A 19,029-nucleotide genomic window follows, 5' to 3' on the forward strand; every position below is an offset into this window, starting at 1 on the left:
TTATTGTTGGGAACCAAGTTAGTGCAAAACAAGTTCTTAAACAAGCTGATTAGGATCAATTAAAATATATCACTATCATAATTACATTTCATACAGATTTAACAATGAAAACATCTCTCACTTTAAGACCAATGAGTCAAAAACCACACACTTTCATCACTTTAATAAAGCCAATTCATATTATACAGATAAAACATTTTAAATATGTTGATAAAACTGAATTTTCAGTCATTGGACCTCGTCTAAGAACAGTTGCATTTCATAAAATAAAAACAGATTGTCCACATCTTCTTTGTGTGGAGTCTCCAGTGCTGTAATCACAACATATAAAGGTCACAAGCCTGCTAGTTAATCTCGTAATATTGCTTTTCTTTGCCTCAGATTAGTTTTCTGTTTATGAACACATCATTACAGCTAAAATAACAGCTCAAAAGCATAAATTACACATTTCTACATATGTAGCTGCATACTTACCCAAAATCTAACCATGAACTAAACTCAACCGCTGCATTTTGGGTTTTTAATCTGTGTTATGTTTCTGAAATAGTGGAATGATAACTGCCTAATCCAAAAAATGTTAATGATTGTTTTCCAAATCTGTTAAACTGGATTAGATATGTTCAAAAGTAGATTTTTTTTTACAGTACCCAATAATACCTTTACTCCCCAATATTCAAAGCTGCATTAGTACAGATTAAGTAGAAAGCAGGTAAGTCTGAGAACAGAAGGGGGCAGTAGAGAGGCACTTTACATCAAGACACAATTAAACAACCTCCATGTTGAACCAAGGTTTAGCAGCCAACAGTTTCCATTAATAAAACATCATTTACTGTGTTTCTGAGTGGCAGTCAGTGCACTGCTCCTGCTGCTGGTGGTGATGATTCACCGAGAGCGTTAGGATACCACCAAGTGCTTAAAGTTAGAAACGAGGAAGATGTGACTTTGCCAGAGAGATAAATTACTTTAATTTCTTCATGACTTGCAGCATCCACTAATCGGAGCTGGAACTTTCTGTGTGAGAATGAAAGCTGAGGAAAATGGCTTCATCCACGTGTTTCCCCCCCCTCTCTCTGTTTGAATTCTAGGGGCTTGCCCTCCTTGCGCTGACCAGGTAACCCTTGGATTTGATAATGCCGCGGCTCTTGACAATGACAGAGTAGCGGAGGACCCACTCCAGCCTCCAGTCGGTGGCGCTCAGACCCGGCGCTCCTTCCTGCATCGCCTCCTGGAATGTGGCTGTTGACATCAGCTCTAGAAGAAAAATACAGCATTAGGGCATTCGCAAATCATAAAGAATCAAAGAAAATACTATATTATACTTGCTTCTATGTAAGCTTGTTATATGAATGGCAACCTCAGCTCTGGTAAGTGAGAAGAGAGCTTTGACATGTATACACTTTCAGAACAGTTGTTGGGTTTTAACTATCGACATCGGTTTTCAAGCTAAATGTCTTTAAATACTCACTTTCCCATGACTAAAACATAACAGTAAAAGACATTTATTCAATCACCTAAAGTTCAATATTAAGACAATGTGGCTTTGGGGACAGATTCCTTTTAAACACGCCTGTTGCCTTCCAGCATTAGGTGGTTTGGGGTTTTATGACAATGTAATAACAGTCACTGAAAACAATGCCACCAGCTAATTATTAAAGAAAAAATGTTGATGACAAATTGTTGAAATAAAAAAAAAGAAGAATGAGCACATAGATTTAAGAACACAGCCAATTATAATTTCAGGTGGAGTTGGGGAAAATTGATTCAGAATTTTAATGATACATTTTGAAAGCTTGAATACGATTGGTCAGGACAGGAAAGACAATTAGTCACCTAAGGAATATTTATCTTGCATGGAAGTGAAAATGACTGAATGTTTGCAACGATTGTTTCAAAGGGTTTGAATGGGTGTCAATGAAAGAATTGAAGTGAATAAAAATGTAGTTTGTGAGTTTCAGGTGCTCAGATATCAGAAACAGGCATTTATTTATTGAGATCAATACATTTATGTGTTTGATCTCCTGCATAGTGAAGGTTAACTTGTGTAACTTGTTTTTCCCCAACTTGTCTTGCATTTTTGGGAAAAATATGATTAATAGTTGGTTGTAATTTATGATCTACCTCATTATTTTGTTCTTTATATGACATTGAATGTCACATAAATTTTTTTGTTGTTTCCCCCCCGACTGAAAAGAAAAAACAAAACCAGGTTTCACCTTTGGGGTCGTTGTGTGTGAGCAGCTGGATGTCGAACTCTTTGGCGAAGGCTGTCAGATCGGGCGGCATCACGCAGCAGGAGGCCAGGTTCACCTGATTACTGCTGGGCTTCACCTGGTTCAGGACAGGACATACGGTTTTATTTCATACAACACAATGGGGAAAAAGAAGACAGGATTGCAACAAGTTTTTCCAGAAACAAATTTATTTCCAAGACTCAATTTGCTAATTTTTAAATCTGATTTTGACTAGCAGAAGCTTCTAACATAGTCGAGGTTGAAATATGCAAGCCACAAACATCTTGATAGACTATAAATGTATTGTTACGCCTCTTTCCAGATGAAACGTTCAGATGAGTCACTATTGCGTGTGGAAATATCCACTGCCTCAGAGAAACATGTTTCTGCACTTATTGGCAAGTTGGGAAACTGACACCAATGTGAAAATTATTACTGGCCAGATCCGGTCCACCTTTAATTGCAGGTTTGAGCTGCTCACGTATCGCTAAGTGCTTCATCACAGGATGTTCATGCTAATAGGAGGCTTTTCTGTTCCATCCGGGTACCATAAATGTTTGCTATGTCCTGTGGTGATGTAGCCTGGCACGATTTAGTCAAACATTGTGGTTGGGAGCAGAACTAAAAGCTGGCACAATGTACATGTATAATAACATTGATGATTTTCCACATTAAGTCGAAATAGTCGCTGACTGTGTTTTCACACGGCTTCAAATCAAGTTCCTCTTCTTTCCTCGAGAATACATGACATTTGACCGTGTAGCCTGAAGAATAGCACGTGCTGAACTGGTTTACATGTATTTGCTTAACACCTTTCAGTTTTTAGTTATCGGTTCTCTCTGTCAAGCGATCATGTACTTCTACATCAAGTGCAGTCTTGTCCAACCGGGGGGAGTATTTCTCCTCAATCAGCCAAACTAGAACACAATGTTTTATTTGGTGATGACTGAATTTTTGTTGCATTTCAGGTGCAGGACATGAAGCACTTGCCATGAATTTTTTTTCTCCATACTTGTATTGTTGCAGTAGGAGAGTTATTCCTGCTGCTACCAAAATCAAAATTAAATTATGTGTTAAAAAGAAAATGCTGTTATCTTTGCCTGCTTCTGAGGTTTCTTTCTGCGTCCTTCACACTTATTACCACGTTCACAGCTCAGAGATAACAGATTCTCAGCTACCTGGGCCCAGTTGTAGAGCTGCTCCAGCAGCTCTTTGTCCAGGTCAGACGTGCCGATGGCTGCGATCTTCTGCATCCTCACCAGAGATTCCAGCTCCTCCCACACCGGCTGCAGGTGAGCCAGACTCTGGCTGTCGCCCTCCACAGGCCCAGGTGGAGCTATGATGACAGAGTCGAGCTGGGAAACTGCCAATGTCTGGCAAGCTTTAGGTGAGAAAAATAAAACCGATTAAAAAAAGGCTGTGGCATTATTAATGTCTTATTGAAGCGATACGAAGCTCACCCATCTCCACAGCATCCCTGATAGCCGACTGGCCCGACTCACAGAGGAAAAGCTTCGCTGCAAAAACAAACATCAGTCAGCAGGTCGTCCTCGATCAACTGCAGCCGTTTCATCTGCTGAGCTCAAATATTTGTAGTTTTCATTTACATGAATTAAAAAATTATGCTTCATGCATGGAGCCTTTATGAAACTGCCAGCAATGACTCCCGACTGATTATTTATTAGCATTTGTGGGAAAGTGTAAAAATTGACATCTTTAGGGGGGAAAGCCCTGAATTTAAATGCTAATCTAAATCAGTCTGATTACTCCAGTACTTCTGAGTTCGACAGTAGGTGGAATGCAGCAAAGCTGCACTGACCTGAAATTTTCACTTCATCCCTTTCTTCAGGTGTGATGGCGTCTGTCGCCTCAGGAATGGAGCAGTCCAGTGTGTCAGGAAAGCCCTGTTCAATAAGAAATGTCTTATGAAAAACTGCATGTAAAAAATGTCATTTGTTATTCATTCAAAGGCTTCCTACATGGGGAAAATATATAGATTTTCTCTTTCTTCTAGCCTGGAAAACATATTATCCAACTAAATTAAAATCCAAAACTTTAATTATATTTACAAACAAGAGCATCTGGTTACTAAAGTACTTAATATTAGTACATATTATATTGTTAAAATATTAATTTCAAAAAACTTTTTTTCGACACTACAGTGAAGCGAAAAGCTAGATCAAATTCAATGTTGTTATTGAGAAATGTTGACATCTGTTTGTGGACTCTGTCTCTAAAAAGAAGATTTATTTGCAATCAAGTAACAAAGACATTACATGTTTTAACATCAAAAACAAACAAATGTGTGTTGACTAAAATAACTCTAGTGAGACACTTCCTGCTGCCATCTGAGATCAATCTAAAGAAGGCAGGATACTTACGGGATAATTCACTCTGCTTAACTTTCTTCACATCACAACCCACTACTGTTTTTCAGATAATGAAGAGTAACAATGTAAAAGCAAAAGAGAAAATATTGAGAGTAATTTTCTGACTGATTCAGATGCCATAAGTTTAAAAGAAAAAGAGCACAAGGAAAAAGGATTGTGGCATTGAAAACTGTAAATAAATGTGGCTGAGAATCTCCTGAAGCTGCTAAAGTGTTACAATGTCTTATACACACATTTCTTAATACCAAGGAACAGACAGACGAGTGAAACCTGAACCCATGACTAACCCTCAGTTGTGCCATTGTCAACATTTCCCTACAGGAAAAGCATCACGCGAGTTTTCTGGGGGTATAAGACCCCTCACCTCACCGTCCAGACCTCCCCCATCTCTGGCTGGGTCTGCTGGGTGAGATGATAAAAGCTGAGGCAGATTAGCCGAGATCAGCAAAACAAGCAGAGCTGGAGCAAGTTCAGCAGGGCTCAGACTCTGCAGCCTAATGTATCTGGTTTGATTCTTCTCTGAATATATTTGATGAACAGAACAGAATCACTATGCAGTAAAAGTAGCACCGTTTGATGAGAGCCTCCAAACCTCCCGAGATCAAAGATTTCCACCCTCACCTCTTCCTTTCGCCCAGCAGGCAGATGCATGTTTGGAAAGGCACCTTTGGCGGGCAGCGCGGCATGAACATCCACTGTGACAGCTTCTGTTCAAAGAGCCCACAGGCTTACTCTGACGGCCGTGACTGCTGTTATTTTACTTTAACAAACACTGCGATCCGAATAGCCGAGGCAGCACATCGTTCACGCGCAGTTCATGTGATGAATACAACAAAATCATTGCAAACAGTCATTTCTAAACAAACAAACAAACAAAACGGAAAAAGCCGTCTACTCACCGTGTTTGTGGGTTTAGCCGTCGACAACCAGTCACTCAGCGTGGCTTGGATGCAGTCTCGAAGCTAAATAAAATTGAACAGAGAGTTGAAGTTTAAATAGCACTCAGAAAAACACGTGAATCTATTTACAAAGAGAAAACAAGAGTAGGATCAGACGTCACTGATGTATTACACAAAGTTACATCAGAAAAGTTAAACATTTGACTAAATTTGACTTTTATTGACCCAGTATTAAAAGATTAAAAGTGCCGTCTCATTGTTTTGAGCACTACGGCCAAGTGAGTACATTCCAACCTTTGCCCTCGATAATGGTTATCATAAGAAGAACTCATACCTAAGGTGTGACAGGGACTGTACCTGCTGTGTCATGCTTTGGTGGATAAACTTCAAACAACAGTAAGACAATGAAGGGAGCTGGAGAAACTTCAGCCAAGCCCTCTTTGTAAACAGGCACCACATAAAACCTCAATAAACCTGTCAGCAATGGCTTTACCTATTAATATAAGCCAATGGTGACATCATAAAAAGATCACTGGCACAGCAAACATTAAACATGTAGCTACTAGACTCAGCTTATCTTATATCTTATCTTAAATAAAATTTCAAGAAACCTTTAAGAAAAAAAAAAAGAGCAGTATCAAAAAAAAAAAGTGTATTTATTTCAGTAATTTACTTCAAAATGTGATGCTCATACTGATGCATAAGACAGAAATGTGGATTTTAAGGGTTTATCGCTGGACATTTTTATTGCTGTTATTGTTTAAAGCTACCATTAGCTGAAAATGTGGCTCCTCGGAAAATTTGAATGTTACATAAAACCATTAAAACTATGTTTTTAAAAATGCTACGTTATGGACTGAAAAAAATAATGAGAATCTCTGTTGACTTGTCAGCTGACAACAGCCTGGTGCATTCAAGAGGTCAGAGAAATTCCCGGTGAATCCACTATTGCAAGTGGATTCACAGCTTCAAAGGCCGTCACACACACATGTATCCAGGAAATGGAAACCACTGACTGACTGCCTGCTGATGCCCAGCTACTCCTGAATGAGAAGATGTGCTACCCAAGTTAGTCAGGCAAAGGAGGAAAAAGAACAACATGGTTTCTCAGTGGTCCAAATTTCCCTCTTCAGATGAAAGATTTGTGTTTCGTTTAAAGCAGAAGTCAAGGTCTCAGAGTCTGGAGGAAGAGTGTACAGGCACAGAATCTAAGTATTGATGATTTAGGGAGTTGTGTTGTTCTGTGGAGGTTCTCACACTCAGCAGAAATAAAGCAGCTGAGATTGCTCTTCACTGTGACCCTATAAAAGTTGACAATCAGTTTGTATGAGTGCTGTGCCTTCATCAGATTTCTGTAAGATAAAATTTATTATAAAGTGTTTTTTTTTTCCTGCAAGAATTAGAAATAGTTGCTCTCTCAACAACATGCTCTACTTGTTGTCTGTGGGTTTCCTCGTTACGTGTGATTAGACTCACCACTGATGTGTCAGCAAATTATACAATGAAGTTTAATTATTATCTGAACAATGCAAAACTGACAGTGCTCAGCACACAGCCTTGAGGAATTCCTGATGACATGCTTGGAACCTTTCAATGGATAAAATATTTAGAAACTCATTACTTTGCTGTCAGATAACCATTTATTTACAAATGGTGAAATAAGTCACCTGCTTGGTCTGTGTAGCTCTACATTCAAAGTGTGCATATAACAATCATTGATCAGACACTGCAGTCTGTAAACTATTCACTTCAACCATAAACATTCTCATAATGTTTCATTCATGACCTGAAACTCTATAGAGTTGTACTGAAGCAGCTATAAATAGTGCTGTTTGTACTATTAAACCGGCTTCATTAAGTCTGAAACAGCAGTTTAAACATTTAGTAGCCTAGCCTAACTTGGAAGCTAAGCTAACAGGCTAAGTGATGACTTAGCAGGTTTTTTCTGCGGTTCTTTCCTCACCTCCTCGCTGGGAGAACCGGGACACTTCTTCTTCAGCCGGCTCCGGTTCACTAAATTCCCGGTGTGGAGTCGGAGGGTCTTGCCGTGGTTCAGCAGCTCCTTCCCCTCATTGTTAGTCTTGGTGTTTTGAAGAGCCATGTGGCTTTCGGTCGCTAAGCTAACGAGTTGCTAAACAGTGTTTTTGCTGCGTGGAAACGTGACAAAAGCGGCTTCGCTCGGTGACTGAATGACTGACTATAACTCTCACCAGATGTAAAGACAAAAGGTCCTGCTGCTGCCAAGCTGTTGTGTTCAGGATGACTTGCAATCAGCCACCCACCTGCTGCTGTGGAGCGACATCAGTGGCTGTTATGGAAGCTTTAGCCGGTCGGTCACGCCCACATGGAGGAATCCGTCAAACTCCTTAGACATGTATTACAAGGACTGCGCTGCTGCTGTTCAACCACTAGATGGGGCTGTTGTTTTGGCTTGACAACGCCACCGGTACTAATGAAGAAAATATAATTTCTCTCATAGTTTGTTTGGAATATTTCTCTTTTGTAGGCAATGAAGAAAAAAAAAGCAGGCTCAACTGCTATCAATTAATTTATTTGCAAGTTGGGTAAAAATCTAAACTGTGCCAAATCAGTCCCATTATGTCCTAACAAACTGCTCACTCATCCATTTATTTGTTCTTTAGTTTGACATCTTTCTGTGTATTTCTTGTAAGAACCTGCCAGCAACATGGTGGTGCGGAAGCCCAAAACTATGGGGAAAAGATATCTTTACTCCACACTTTACAGAGCTTACACAGGTATAACGTTTGGTTTGTTTTTAAACGTATGTTTCCTTTGTCAAAATTTATTATGATTATGTCACTGATCCCGACATTCTGGCATCAGGAGAAAAACTACGCCAGCTGGAGTCTCAACCACTTATCGCTCTTGTCCTAGATGGTCTTTCACATTTGGAGCTGGTTCCATCTAAATTTGGGCCTGTGCCACAGGGCTCACCAATGTCTTATCAGTGCCCACCTGAAAAGTCCTCTGGTAGCATCATTCTGCACCACATGGCTCCAGACTTCCCTTCTCTTCCTTTGATGCTGCATAGTCTTCCAAATATGTGCATTGTGCCCACACCTGGTCAACTTATGCATCTTCATTCTCTGCAAGTGTCACTGGAAATGTCTAATGAAATAGAAGGCAGAACAAGAGAGCAGTCCAGATGTCGACAACCAAGACTTACTGCTAGCCGTTTCCGTGATGCTTGGAGAGGAAGTGCAGAGGAGGAGTCTGCTGCCACAGCACTGGCATTTCGGATGATTAGGGGCTCCACTAGACAAACTGCTGCCATGAAGCATGGTCTGCAGGTGGAGTCTGAGGTGCTGGCAAACTGAGGGTCAACGTGCTTCCTGTGGGATTCATTGTTCGCCCTGACGCATCATATCTTGGTGCAACTCCAGATGGTAAGATGTACGACCCGTCAGAATCACCCCCGTTTGGACTGGTTGAGGTAAAAAGCAGCATGAAGAATGATGCATCTCAGGTTGCTCTCCTCAAGGTCCAGGATGACCACTCAGTTTTGAGGCGTTCACACGGCTACTCCTGGCAGGTACAGGGTCAGCTGGCAATCAGCGGATTTGATGGTGCGACTTTGTTACAGACACACTAACAACAATAACTGTTGAGCGGGTGTGGCGTGATGAGGCTTTCATTGATCAAATGAAATCTAAACTGGACTTATTTTACTTCAACACCTTCATTGATGTGTTCATGTCAATGCAATAAGAATTAGAAAATGTGTAACTAACTCTTTTGTTCCTTTGCATTTCAAATATCCAATCTCAAGCTGTGTGAATCACTGTAAATAGTTGTTACTCATGAAACATACAAAGATGTGCAAATGTCTTTAAAAGGCAGTTGGATAATTTACAAAAACTTGTTTTCTTAACTGCAGTTGTCTTGAAACTTATGTTTTCAAATTTTTCTCCTTGAGGTTGTCTTAAGTATTTTTTTAAAATCAATGTATGGTGTACAACTATAAAATATGAAATAGTTGTGAATTTTTTTGTTTTTACTAGATATTGTAAATTGTACTTAATTTGTTTTCCTTGCAATTCCACTTAATATAAAAAGAAAGTCAAGTGTGCTGCTAAAGTGTGTTTTAATTGAATATTTTTTTGCAAAAGTCTAGACATTTAACTTTTTACATAGCATTACAACAATCAACATACAGAAATAAATTAGTCAGCAACACAAAATGGGCCTTGATAATTTGCCAAAATACAATAGTTGTGCCAGATTTGATTGACAGTTCCTATTAAAGTAAGAGGCACCAGGGAATCCCAGATGTGGCAGCACTTTACTCTAGCGATTGCTCGATCTACAATGATCTGCATTGTAGAGCATTCCCTTCTCTTCCTTTGATGCTGCATAGTCTTCCAAATATGTGCATTGTAGAGCATTGTAATGCTCTACAATGCAATGGTCTGGCCTCCTCTGTCTCTTCCTTGCTGAACTGACCAGGATGCCTAAATGGTGGAATGATGAGTTTGGCTCCAACTTCATGAAGGAGGTCTTGAATGAGGAAGCCTTTATCTGCCATGACTTCATCTCCCAGCTCAAGCAGAGGAAGGATTCCACTGACCTTCGTTATTTCTTTGTTGGAGATACAACGCTGAAATAAATGTCATCAACCCACAGGGAGCAACTCCAATCAGCCCTTTCAGAGTAGTGTGGTTCTTGTAGGCAAGAGAACGTTTCAGACTGTAAGGTGAGGGATGATGGCGTTTCCAGAGCAACTTCTATGCAGTCCAAGATGACACGGACATTTGGAGAAAACTTCAGAAATTTCTGAGGCATACTGGCTTTTACCTTCTCATGACTAATCCACAGGTTGATGGAAGAGAACACAATGAAGGTGATGGTCACTCGGCTGACAGTAGCTATGCTGACTTGAAACATGTCAGCAATGAGCTGCTCCTTCATGCCCACTGCTACCCTGAATGAGTACATCAGGAACTCATCAATCAGAGGCATGCAGCAGGCAGGGCTGGCTTCAGCACATGCTTCCTCTCCAAGTTTCTGTGCTCTCGTCCAGTACACCAGGCGTGATGCAGAGGGTGCAATGGACTCCCAGAAGATCCGGAACACACATTCAGATGGAAATTTGGTGTAGAACCGGATCTGGTCATCAGAGGCACAGTAGCGGCTAAAAAGTGTGGCAGAAAAATCCAACTTTTTGAAGTCTGGCCTCTAACTCTTTAATATAATCCAGAGCTTCATCAAGTGCACCTGTAAAAACACAAAATAAAATAGCAAAACATACAGTTAGCAACAAGTTTTAATTATATATTTGAAACATTACTTCTTTGAAGATCAATACATGTCGTGAGTTGGAGCATGTATGTATACAGCCATTGACTTAATCTCTCCACAATATACATAACCACATAATCTCATAATTTTATTATTATGTGATCATAATAATAATATTATTATAACAACAGTTATATTTTACTGAAATTATCTTAAATGGCAAATAAAATATACACAATATACTATCTTTTACCTGCGGGTGGATGTGCCGTGTAGTCATGGTCCGCAGTAGCATCTTCAGCCTGGCTAGTTTTTGAGAGGACAAACTGCCGTTTCTTATCCCTCTCGAAAGCAGACTCTCTCATTGCCGGTGCAGTGAAGTTATTCCAGGTAAACAGGGAAGGAACAGCTCCACTTTTAAGGCGGCTGGTGGTGGATCCGCTAACAAAATCCTCCGATGTGAAGTGGGGGCTACATACGAAAGTGCTCCCCGTCTTTATGCAAAACTCCGGACCTTTAATCTCTTCGGATCGCCTGGATCCACTGCCTCCGTTGGTCCGGGTCCGTCGGGAACGCATGATAAGGCTGTTTTCTTGCCCCACATGAACAACCAGGGACTGAACAAAAACAACTGCGCCGAGACTGAGCCATTTTCCTAGTCTTTTAATGCTAACGATATAGCCACCAGAAGTTGTCCAACCTCACAACTGTTTTCAAACCCGGAAGCGTGAAAAAGGTCTATTGCCTTTTTATGGTTATTATCGTCAAGAATTTATTTATTTATTTATTTATTTATTTATTTTGCTTCTTTTAATAGTGCTGTGTCTACTGGTGAAGTTTTTATATGCTTACATGTCTTAAAACAAATGATGAAATTAAGCTATTATGAAAGTATTGCATATTTGCATTATGGTAATATTAATGCATTAATTTAATTTAATTTGAAGTTGGCACCCCTGCTTGTGACAGGGTGATGCGTGACTAGATTACTTGCTTTGCGGCTTTTTACATGTTTTAAATACTCCTTAAATTCTTGAAATGTTTGTTAAAATACTATTGTAAACCTTGTAATCTGGCCACACATTATTACCATGAAAGAGAGGGAAGCTTTGCTGTGCTGCTTGCAGTGGATATTGCTTGGTGCTCCTGAACTATTGAGGTTACTATGCACTGAATTTTATTTTAGAGTGGTAGAGTAAAAAGACATATGATGCCCACCATACTGTACTGATTTTTTTAAACATTGGAAAACTTTATTTTCTTTCTTCAACATCATCTACCACTTTATGCTGACCTGTCACATGAAATCCAAACTCAGCACATTGAACACCTGAAGATCAGATGTGAAGCATCAGTGTGAACAGTGTTGGTTCATTTTCTTCATAACTTCTGCATTTTATTCTTGAGTAAATATGAACTTTTGACTCAATCTTGACTGGTCTGAGACATCATTGTGTGTCTGCTTTAAAAAAAAAAATTACCCCAAATTTTCAAAGATTCCTGGAAATTCCTGGACAGTAGTCAAAAATTCCAGTGGTATGAATGTGAGCCACTTCTTTATCACTTTCCCCATGCGATTAGGATAGAAAGGAGGCAGATCGTCTCAAATAAATGATGAAAGAATTTGCTCTCAGAGGATTTCAACATATCCCTCCTAATCCTCACCAGTTGTGAGTAAGTCTGTTCCAATTTATGAGAATCAACCACACATGGGTTTGCATTCAAGAAGCCTCACTTTTTGGCAGGACATGAGTCATGGTAATACTTACCTTTTTTGCCAGATAAATGATTTTCCAGATGTTCTAAACAAATGTTAGGGGGATTCATTCGTTTATCAGGGGAAACGACTCTGGACCAGTTGTCCAGAGTCAAAACGTGGCAAAAGCGGTTTCACTCAGAGACTGAATGACTGACTACAACCAGACAAAGAGATTTATTTTCTCTTCTATGTTAATGTCACATAATTGTCTGGGAAAGTGAGATTTCAACTGTTCCTTCAGAGAAGGTATTGTAGGAAACTCTTTGTGGCACACATGGCTACGGCACACACGTCTTCCTGAACAGTCTCTGTCCTTGATGTTTAAGCTGTTGTCCAAATTATTTCACTTCTCATCACCCTGCTGCTGATGGTTAGTAAGCTCTGCAGTGGTGGCACCATTCTGTAATGAACCTCTTAACGTGTAGCTAAGATGATGTAGGAAAAAACACAACTCTTTAAATAATAGTGCTAGAGAATATCAAGGGTTTCACGGATGAACTGTAATCTGTGTTTCATCAAGTCTTTAATATCTTGAAAAATGTTATATGACTAAGCAACATTTTTGAGCTAATGGAGCTCTTTGCAGTTTCTAATACATCAGATAAATCTGTAGAATAAATTAAAAAATGGCCGTCATTTTTAAAAGCTGAAGTTACATAGTTTGCCAAACACAACATTTGCGCAACTGCCAAAACTTTTGGCCATGATTGTACGCTGAACTTCTTTCCCCAAGCAGTCAAAACAAACAAAGGCCCAAGAAGCTAAGGTTGAGGAAATCCTTTCCCTAAGCACAAAGAGCCACAGGTTTTTTCATTGTACTGAAAACATTTGAAAGACCCTTGCTTAGGTTCAGTGATGTTAGAACGTTGGACAGATTCTCAATTCTCAAAGAATAAGAGCAGATAAGGCAGTATGACCTGACCGAATTGTCTTTTCAAATTCGACCCCCACTTTTAGCTGCAGTGGAGGGATTTAAATGAACTGCTCAAGGTCACTCCACAGCATCTCAAATGTTCATCATGATGGTGTTTGGCAACTGTGAGGAAAGTCATTAATCAGCAGGAGGTTTACAACTTAAAACTCTTAAATGGACGCCATTTTGGAGGCAAACGAGATCGGCTGTGCTTTCGGTGTTCTTCTGCGACCTTTTGGTGACCTCTGAGTCTGGCCTAAATCTGCTTTTTGACTGATTTTGACACATTCCCAATAGTTCCCTTCATTCATGGAGCAGAGAAATAAAAGTCTGACACTAATCAGGCCTGAAAGTGGTTTAGTGAAACTATTTCAACTTCCTATTTAAGCTTTAAAAATATATTTACAAACAAAATGAAGCAAAAAAAACTGAATTAAAACTGTATGATCAAAAACAATAATTGTCCATTAAGCTTTTTTTACCGTCACGTTTTTGTATATGTATTGCACAACATGTTTTCTTTTTTCTTCATATCTGCAGCACATTGTTTAAAAAGTACTGTTAGATTGAGTAAGTGGAAGAAAAGACTAGAAAACACTATAAACACTGCTTTTTATTGCAAATAGGTTTTATTGACAAACAAAATTTAAATTACCCCGCTATAAACCACAGTGCACGATCATGTTAAATCTGTTGCTTTCAAAAGCCTTCAGATCATTTAATACATGGCAGCTCGTCAGCGGGTGCTGATTACTGCGACCTGCTCAGAAAGCTGCGATTCTTTATTATACAGAAACCCAAATCAGATGCCGCTGGAATCCAGCCGAGATATCCAACAGAGACATGTCAGAGTGTCTTCTAATAAAAAGGCATGTTGCAACAGTCCGGTATCAGAAGAGAGAGAAAAAACAGAAACGGGGTATTGAGTAAGATTCAGAACTATTACTTTCACTCTCTGTTCTGTCCTGAAATTGCCTTAACAGCAAAGTCAACATGTCTTTTTCAGCATGTTATGTAACCACTGGGCCCATCAGAGGTTATTGTTACCAAACCAACTTCAGATGTCACCATATCAGTCACTGGGAACGTTTGGAAAACTGTAAAAAGTCATTCTCATCAAAAACGCTTACGATATGTTTCTGGAGTGAAAACTTTTCTTAATGCTGCCTTAAGGAAAGTTAATAGGGTAACAGACTACTCACCCATAATCTAGCTTGGGTGTAAGGCATTATGACAGGCTTTTGCCAGCAAAAAAGAAAATGTTTTTTTTTAAAAAAAAGGAGTAGCAAAAAAAAAGTTGAATTCTCTGACTTCATTTCTTACTTTATTGTTTGTTTAAAGGGGTCTCCAACTCAAGTCTTCAAGAACATTGTCCTGCAGGTTTTAGACGCCTCCCTGCTTCAACATAAACTGAATTGTAATTTAATTCAAAAATACTTTACGAATCCCAAACAGAAATTAAAGGTTTTTGTAACTCATTAATTTAGATTCTTCAATGAGTTATCGAAGATGGTGGTGACTGTTGGCAGAGAAGATCTTCTGCAGCAGTCCGTACTGCACTGACTCTGAAGACGCCTCTGACTGAAGATGCTCTGCCTTCGCAAGACGATTTCATGAAGACTGATTACTATCCTTTTTGTTAATTGTTAATTAGCTTTCTCAGAAAAGGTTTCCGCAATAGTTTTGTGAGTATAGTTTCATTTCCGTGACAGTTACTGGAGGGTGGTCATCAACACAGAGATATAGACATGGAAAAAAAAAAAGACTTAATATTTTAACGTTTTTATGGAATAAAAATGGTGGTGCAGACACATGATTTTGTGTATGGTTTTTACATTTAGACATTGATTCAAATAGATGCTTAAATATGTTGTAATCCTGGAAAGCACGGCTAACTCATTTGAAATAAAGTTGGGGGAACCTTCAACAAGCGAGTGAAAGTTGTTTCTCGTTTCTAAATGACAGCATGTTGAGCAATTGACCACAGTTCTGGATGAAGGGGGTCAAAGTTTATGCAAGAATGAAAACAAATCCCTTCTCTCTGAGCGGTGACTTTTCTAACTTTGGCTACAAGTAAAACGTTTGCACTCCCACAATAATGGCCGTTCAACTGCAGAAAATCCCTACAAACATGAATAAAAAATAGAAATCTGATGCTCTCGCTCCAATCTGTGAGAAGATATTTTGCAGTCAGATGTGAATGTGCAATTTGTGCTACAAAGCTTTATGGTTTGTAATTTATTACACATGGTGCTGTAAATCCTCCCCATGTGGCCAAATTTTTGCATAAATATTCAGCAGATTTGGCTTGCAGCACATGCACCTCTCCATAAATACTGAGCCGAACGGATTTACCATGCTGACTGAATTTTATGCTTCTGACAACATCGCTTCAAAGAACAATGTTGTGTGGAGGTGATGACAGACAACCATAAGTCCAAGAAATGAAATAGGCCTTGAAGTTTAGCCTCATGTTTCACAACATATTCGCATGGTGTAAACTCCGAGGTCAGATTCTTTGTTTTCTCTCTACAAATTGCATGCTGTCACAACCTCTCTCTGTTTTCCACATTTGGGCAATCAGGCTAAATGGAAACAAATTTTACTGTTTGACTTTGTGAATCAACCAGTTGATATAAAGGAATTCATCCTGAACATCAAACTATATATAATCATGATTTATTTACCCTTACACTAAACAATCTTCCTCACATATATAATAACAAGTTCATGAGAATTAATACTAATATTTGGACCTCAGATAAAGACTAAACAAAATAATCAGTAATAAATTAAACTTAATGTAAATCCAATTAAAATCTATTCAGTGACGATTAATTAAAGCAGAAAAACACAAACTACCATGTTTTCCAGACTAAAAGTTGCTCCAGAATAGAAGTTGAATGACACAAAAAAAGCATAATGAAGAGGTTAAAAGAGCAAAAGTATTTTTAGAAACGGTCAAATATGAGGGGATGTCATTAATTTTGATCATACGACCAAGTGACATGCTCTGTTCAACTACCTGTTTTTCAACAAACTCAACCTTTACCTGGAAGTCAGCAGGTAGTTTGCAATGTTTCATTATGATTTTTTTTTTTTATTTTGCTGAAGTTCAATACTTTTTGAATACTACCAATTAGGTGCAATCACAGTCTGACTTTTGTGTTAAGTTTACAACCCAAAGTCTGCGTAATCTAAACCAGCAGTGGTGGGATTATGATGTGATGCACTTTATTAACACAGATTATTAGCATGATTTCAAATTGCTTCTTGTGGTGCACTCCTATGAGGCATGTCTCATGCCAATGATGGAAAACTTAGATAAAATGTAATAAAGTGCAGCATTAGCATCACCCCAAACCAATCTCAAAAGTTCAAGCCTGTCTCTGACTTGCGTAGGAAATGCCTTTTTGTTTGTTCAAGTCTCTGTTGTATTCCAGGCTCAGCTCAGATGCTTGTGGGGGAAGAGACACCATCAGGGGCTGGTTAGCCAATCAGTAACATGTCAGCCAAATAAGAATATATAATATTCCTTTGAAGAAATTCTTTAGACTGAGAGAAACAATTCTATTGAACAAACAAATTGTCACTTTAAACATAACTCAAAAGTAAGGTAGTTTCAAAACTACTATTTTTCTGACTAATTAACAAATTGAATAAAATACACATTTAGATTCAAGAAACAAAATCAGCTATTCATTTTCAAAGTTAGAACTGATTTTGGATGACTATGATTAAAAAAAAAAGTAATTTGTTTTAAGAAGGACTTTGACAACCATATGCATATGACTTTTCGATATATTCTGATAACTGAATTTCACCTGCATTTGAAAAGGATTTACTTTTACAAGACGTAAAGTCTAGTGAGCCCATTTTGATCTACTTAGAGATATTTTAGGTGAAAGGTAAAATATTTTTTGTGTGTCCGCTAAAGTAAGAAAATGACAAAATAAATATTTGAGGCCAGACTGAAATCAACTTCAAAAGTCAAAACTATTGTTCTTTTGTCAGCCTTAAGGCTAATGACAAACGTAGTCCAGAAAACAAAAAAAGAAGGCCAAACTGAAAAACAAAAGAAAGTATGAAGAAGAGGCTGTCAGCCCAATAAACATTTTAAGAGCTGGGTCTGGAGATGTTTTACAAATATCTCATGTGGGCGTTTAAGAATGTTTCTCAGGTTTCTTTGTTGTTGTTTGTGTTTCGCCCCAAAAATTCTCATAAATGACTGTTCAAGAGTCCGCCAAAGCCAACCACTAAGAGTTTAATCACCAAAACCCACACTGCATTTTCTCCCTCCCTAAGGACATTAAAACTTCATCTAAAAAAAAAAATTAACTACAGTTTCATTCAAAATAAAGACAAAACGAAACAAAAATTCAACCTCCAGAAACTCACACAAAGAGATGCGATTGGAAAGTTTAATTTGGCATGTTTGAAGTAAGGTTTTAGGCATTCGGACCATGGCGGGAGACATGGGTGGTCTGAATTGCAATAAACTTGGATGAACAGTTTAGGATAAGGATTAGAGACGTCGTTCCCCCGGGGCTCGGCACAGGATGGAGGCTTGCCTGATGACTGATTGGATGCTGATGGGCTGCAGCAGAAAAGCACGATACAGCGACTGGGTTATGCACGTGAGGCTTCAAGTTTGAATTTACGCCTCGTCTTCATTACTATAGCTTCTTTTTTAAAGAAAGATTCTCCCAGCCTCAAATTCTAGAAATATCTTTGGAAAGGGTCATAAAAAACAAAAAAACTAAAAATCTTCCAAAGATGTTATAAATTCCATGCACATAGCGCCATTTTATAACACAATTAAATAACTATGTTACTTTAAGTTATTATTGAAAACCTGTAAATATAAAAAACAACTTAAGAAATTGTATTTTGCATTGTAACCGAATCCGACACCTAGAAATTGGCCACTTTCTCTTTAAATCCTTCCTGCCCTGTCGGACAAGCCCTCTTTAGTGAGTCATCAAAACAGTGCTTCTCCATGCCGTCCACTGATGTTGTTTACAAGTTGTAGTTTATACAACAAGCTTAGCAGACATGCAATTCTAAATGCTGCTGCCGCTAGTCTGGAGGATCTGACCGGGGTTTTAGGGGCACTCTGTGGGGCCGAAGCCAAACTGGGGACTGTCGCTCCAAGGTGGAGCCTTGGGTAAAGAGTAGGGGCGTTGTATGAGCAAGTGTTTAGATGCCACCCCTGAATTGCTACTTCAGGATGTTCAAGGATTTCTCAAACATGCATGAAAGAATCAAAGCAAAAGTCTGGGTATGTGTTTTGATGAGGTAATAGCATTATAACCTGATATAAAGCTCAATATACAGTACACTTTAAGACAAAATGTGTTCCCTGTATAAAGTTACGTGAAAGTTAATTTTAAACTTACAAGTGTAAGAAACTGGATTTTAGCCTCATTCATCTTTATATTTTAAAGATGATTTAGCTCAAATTTAAACACTAATCATTAATGCTTCCATGAATTTATTAAAACGTTCATCAGTGGAGATGAAAAACAGACTCTAAAACAACATGTGCTGTCCAGATTTAGTATGCATTTAGTTTAAA

At 38.7% G+C, this 19,029-nt stretch overlaps 1 protein-coding gene across 1 annotated transcript; it reads right to left on the bottom strand.

Annotated features, from left to right (window-relative positions):
• Positions 1-146: 146 nt before the first annotated feature.
• gclm (glutamate-cysteine ligase, modifier subunit) lies at positions 147-7,885 on the bottom strand. The gene is made up of 7 exons (XM_055053970.1): positions 7,484-7,885; positions 5,521-5,583; positions 4,051-4,135; positions 3,692-3,748; positions 3,410-3,612; positions 2,214-2,328; positions 147-1,251 (listed from the first exon to the last, which is right to left on the bottom strand). Exons 1-7 carry the CDS (start codon positions 7,619-7,621, stop codon positions 1,082-1,084), a joined length of 831 nt encoding a protein of 276 aa, XP_054909945.1. The 5' UTR covers positions 7,622-7,885; the 3' UTR covers positions 147-1,081.
• Positions 7,886-19,029: the final 11,144 nt, after the last annotated feature.

Source organism: Poeciliopsis prolifica, unplaced genomic scaffold (genome assembly GCF_027474105.1).
Source record: "Poeciliopsis prolifica strain line A6 unplaced genomic scaffold, Auburn_PproV2 SCAFFOLD002, whole genome shotgun sequence".
Classification (NCBI taxonomy): domain Eukaryota; kingdom Metazoa; phylum Chordata; class Actinopteri; order Cyprinodontiformes; family Poeciliidae; genus Poeciliopsis; species Poeciliopsis prolifica.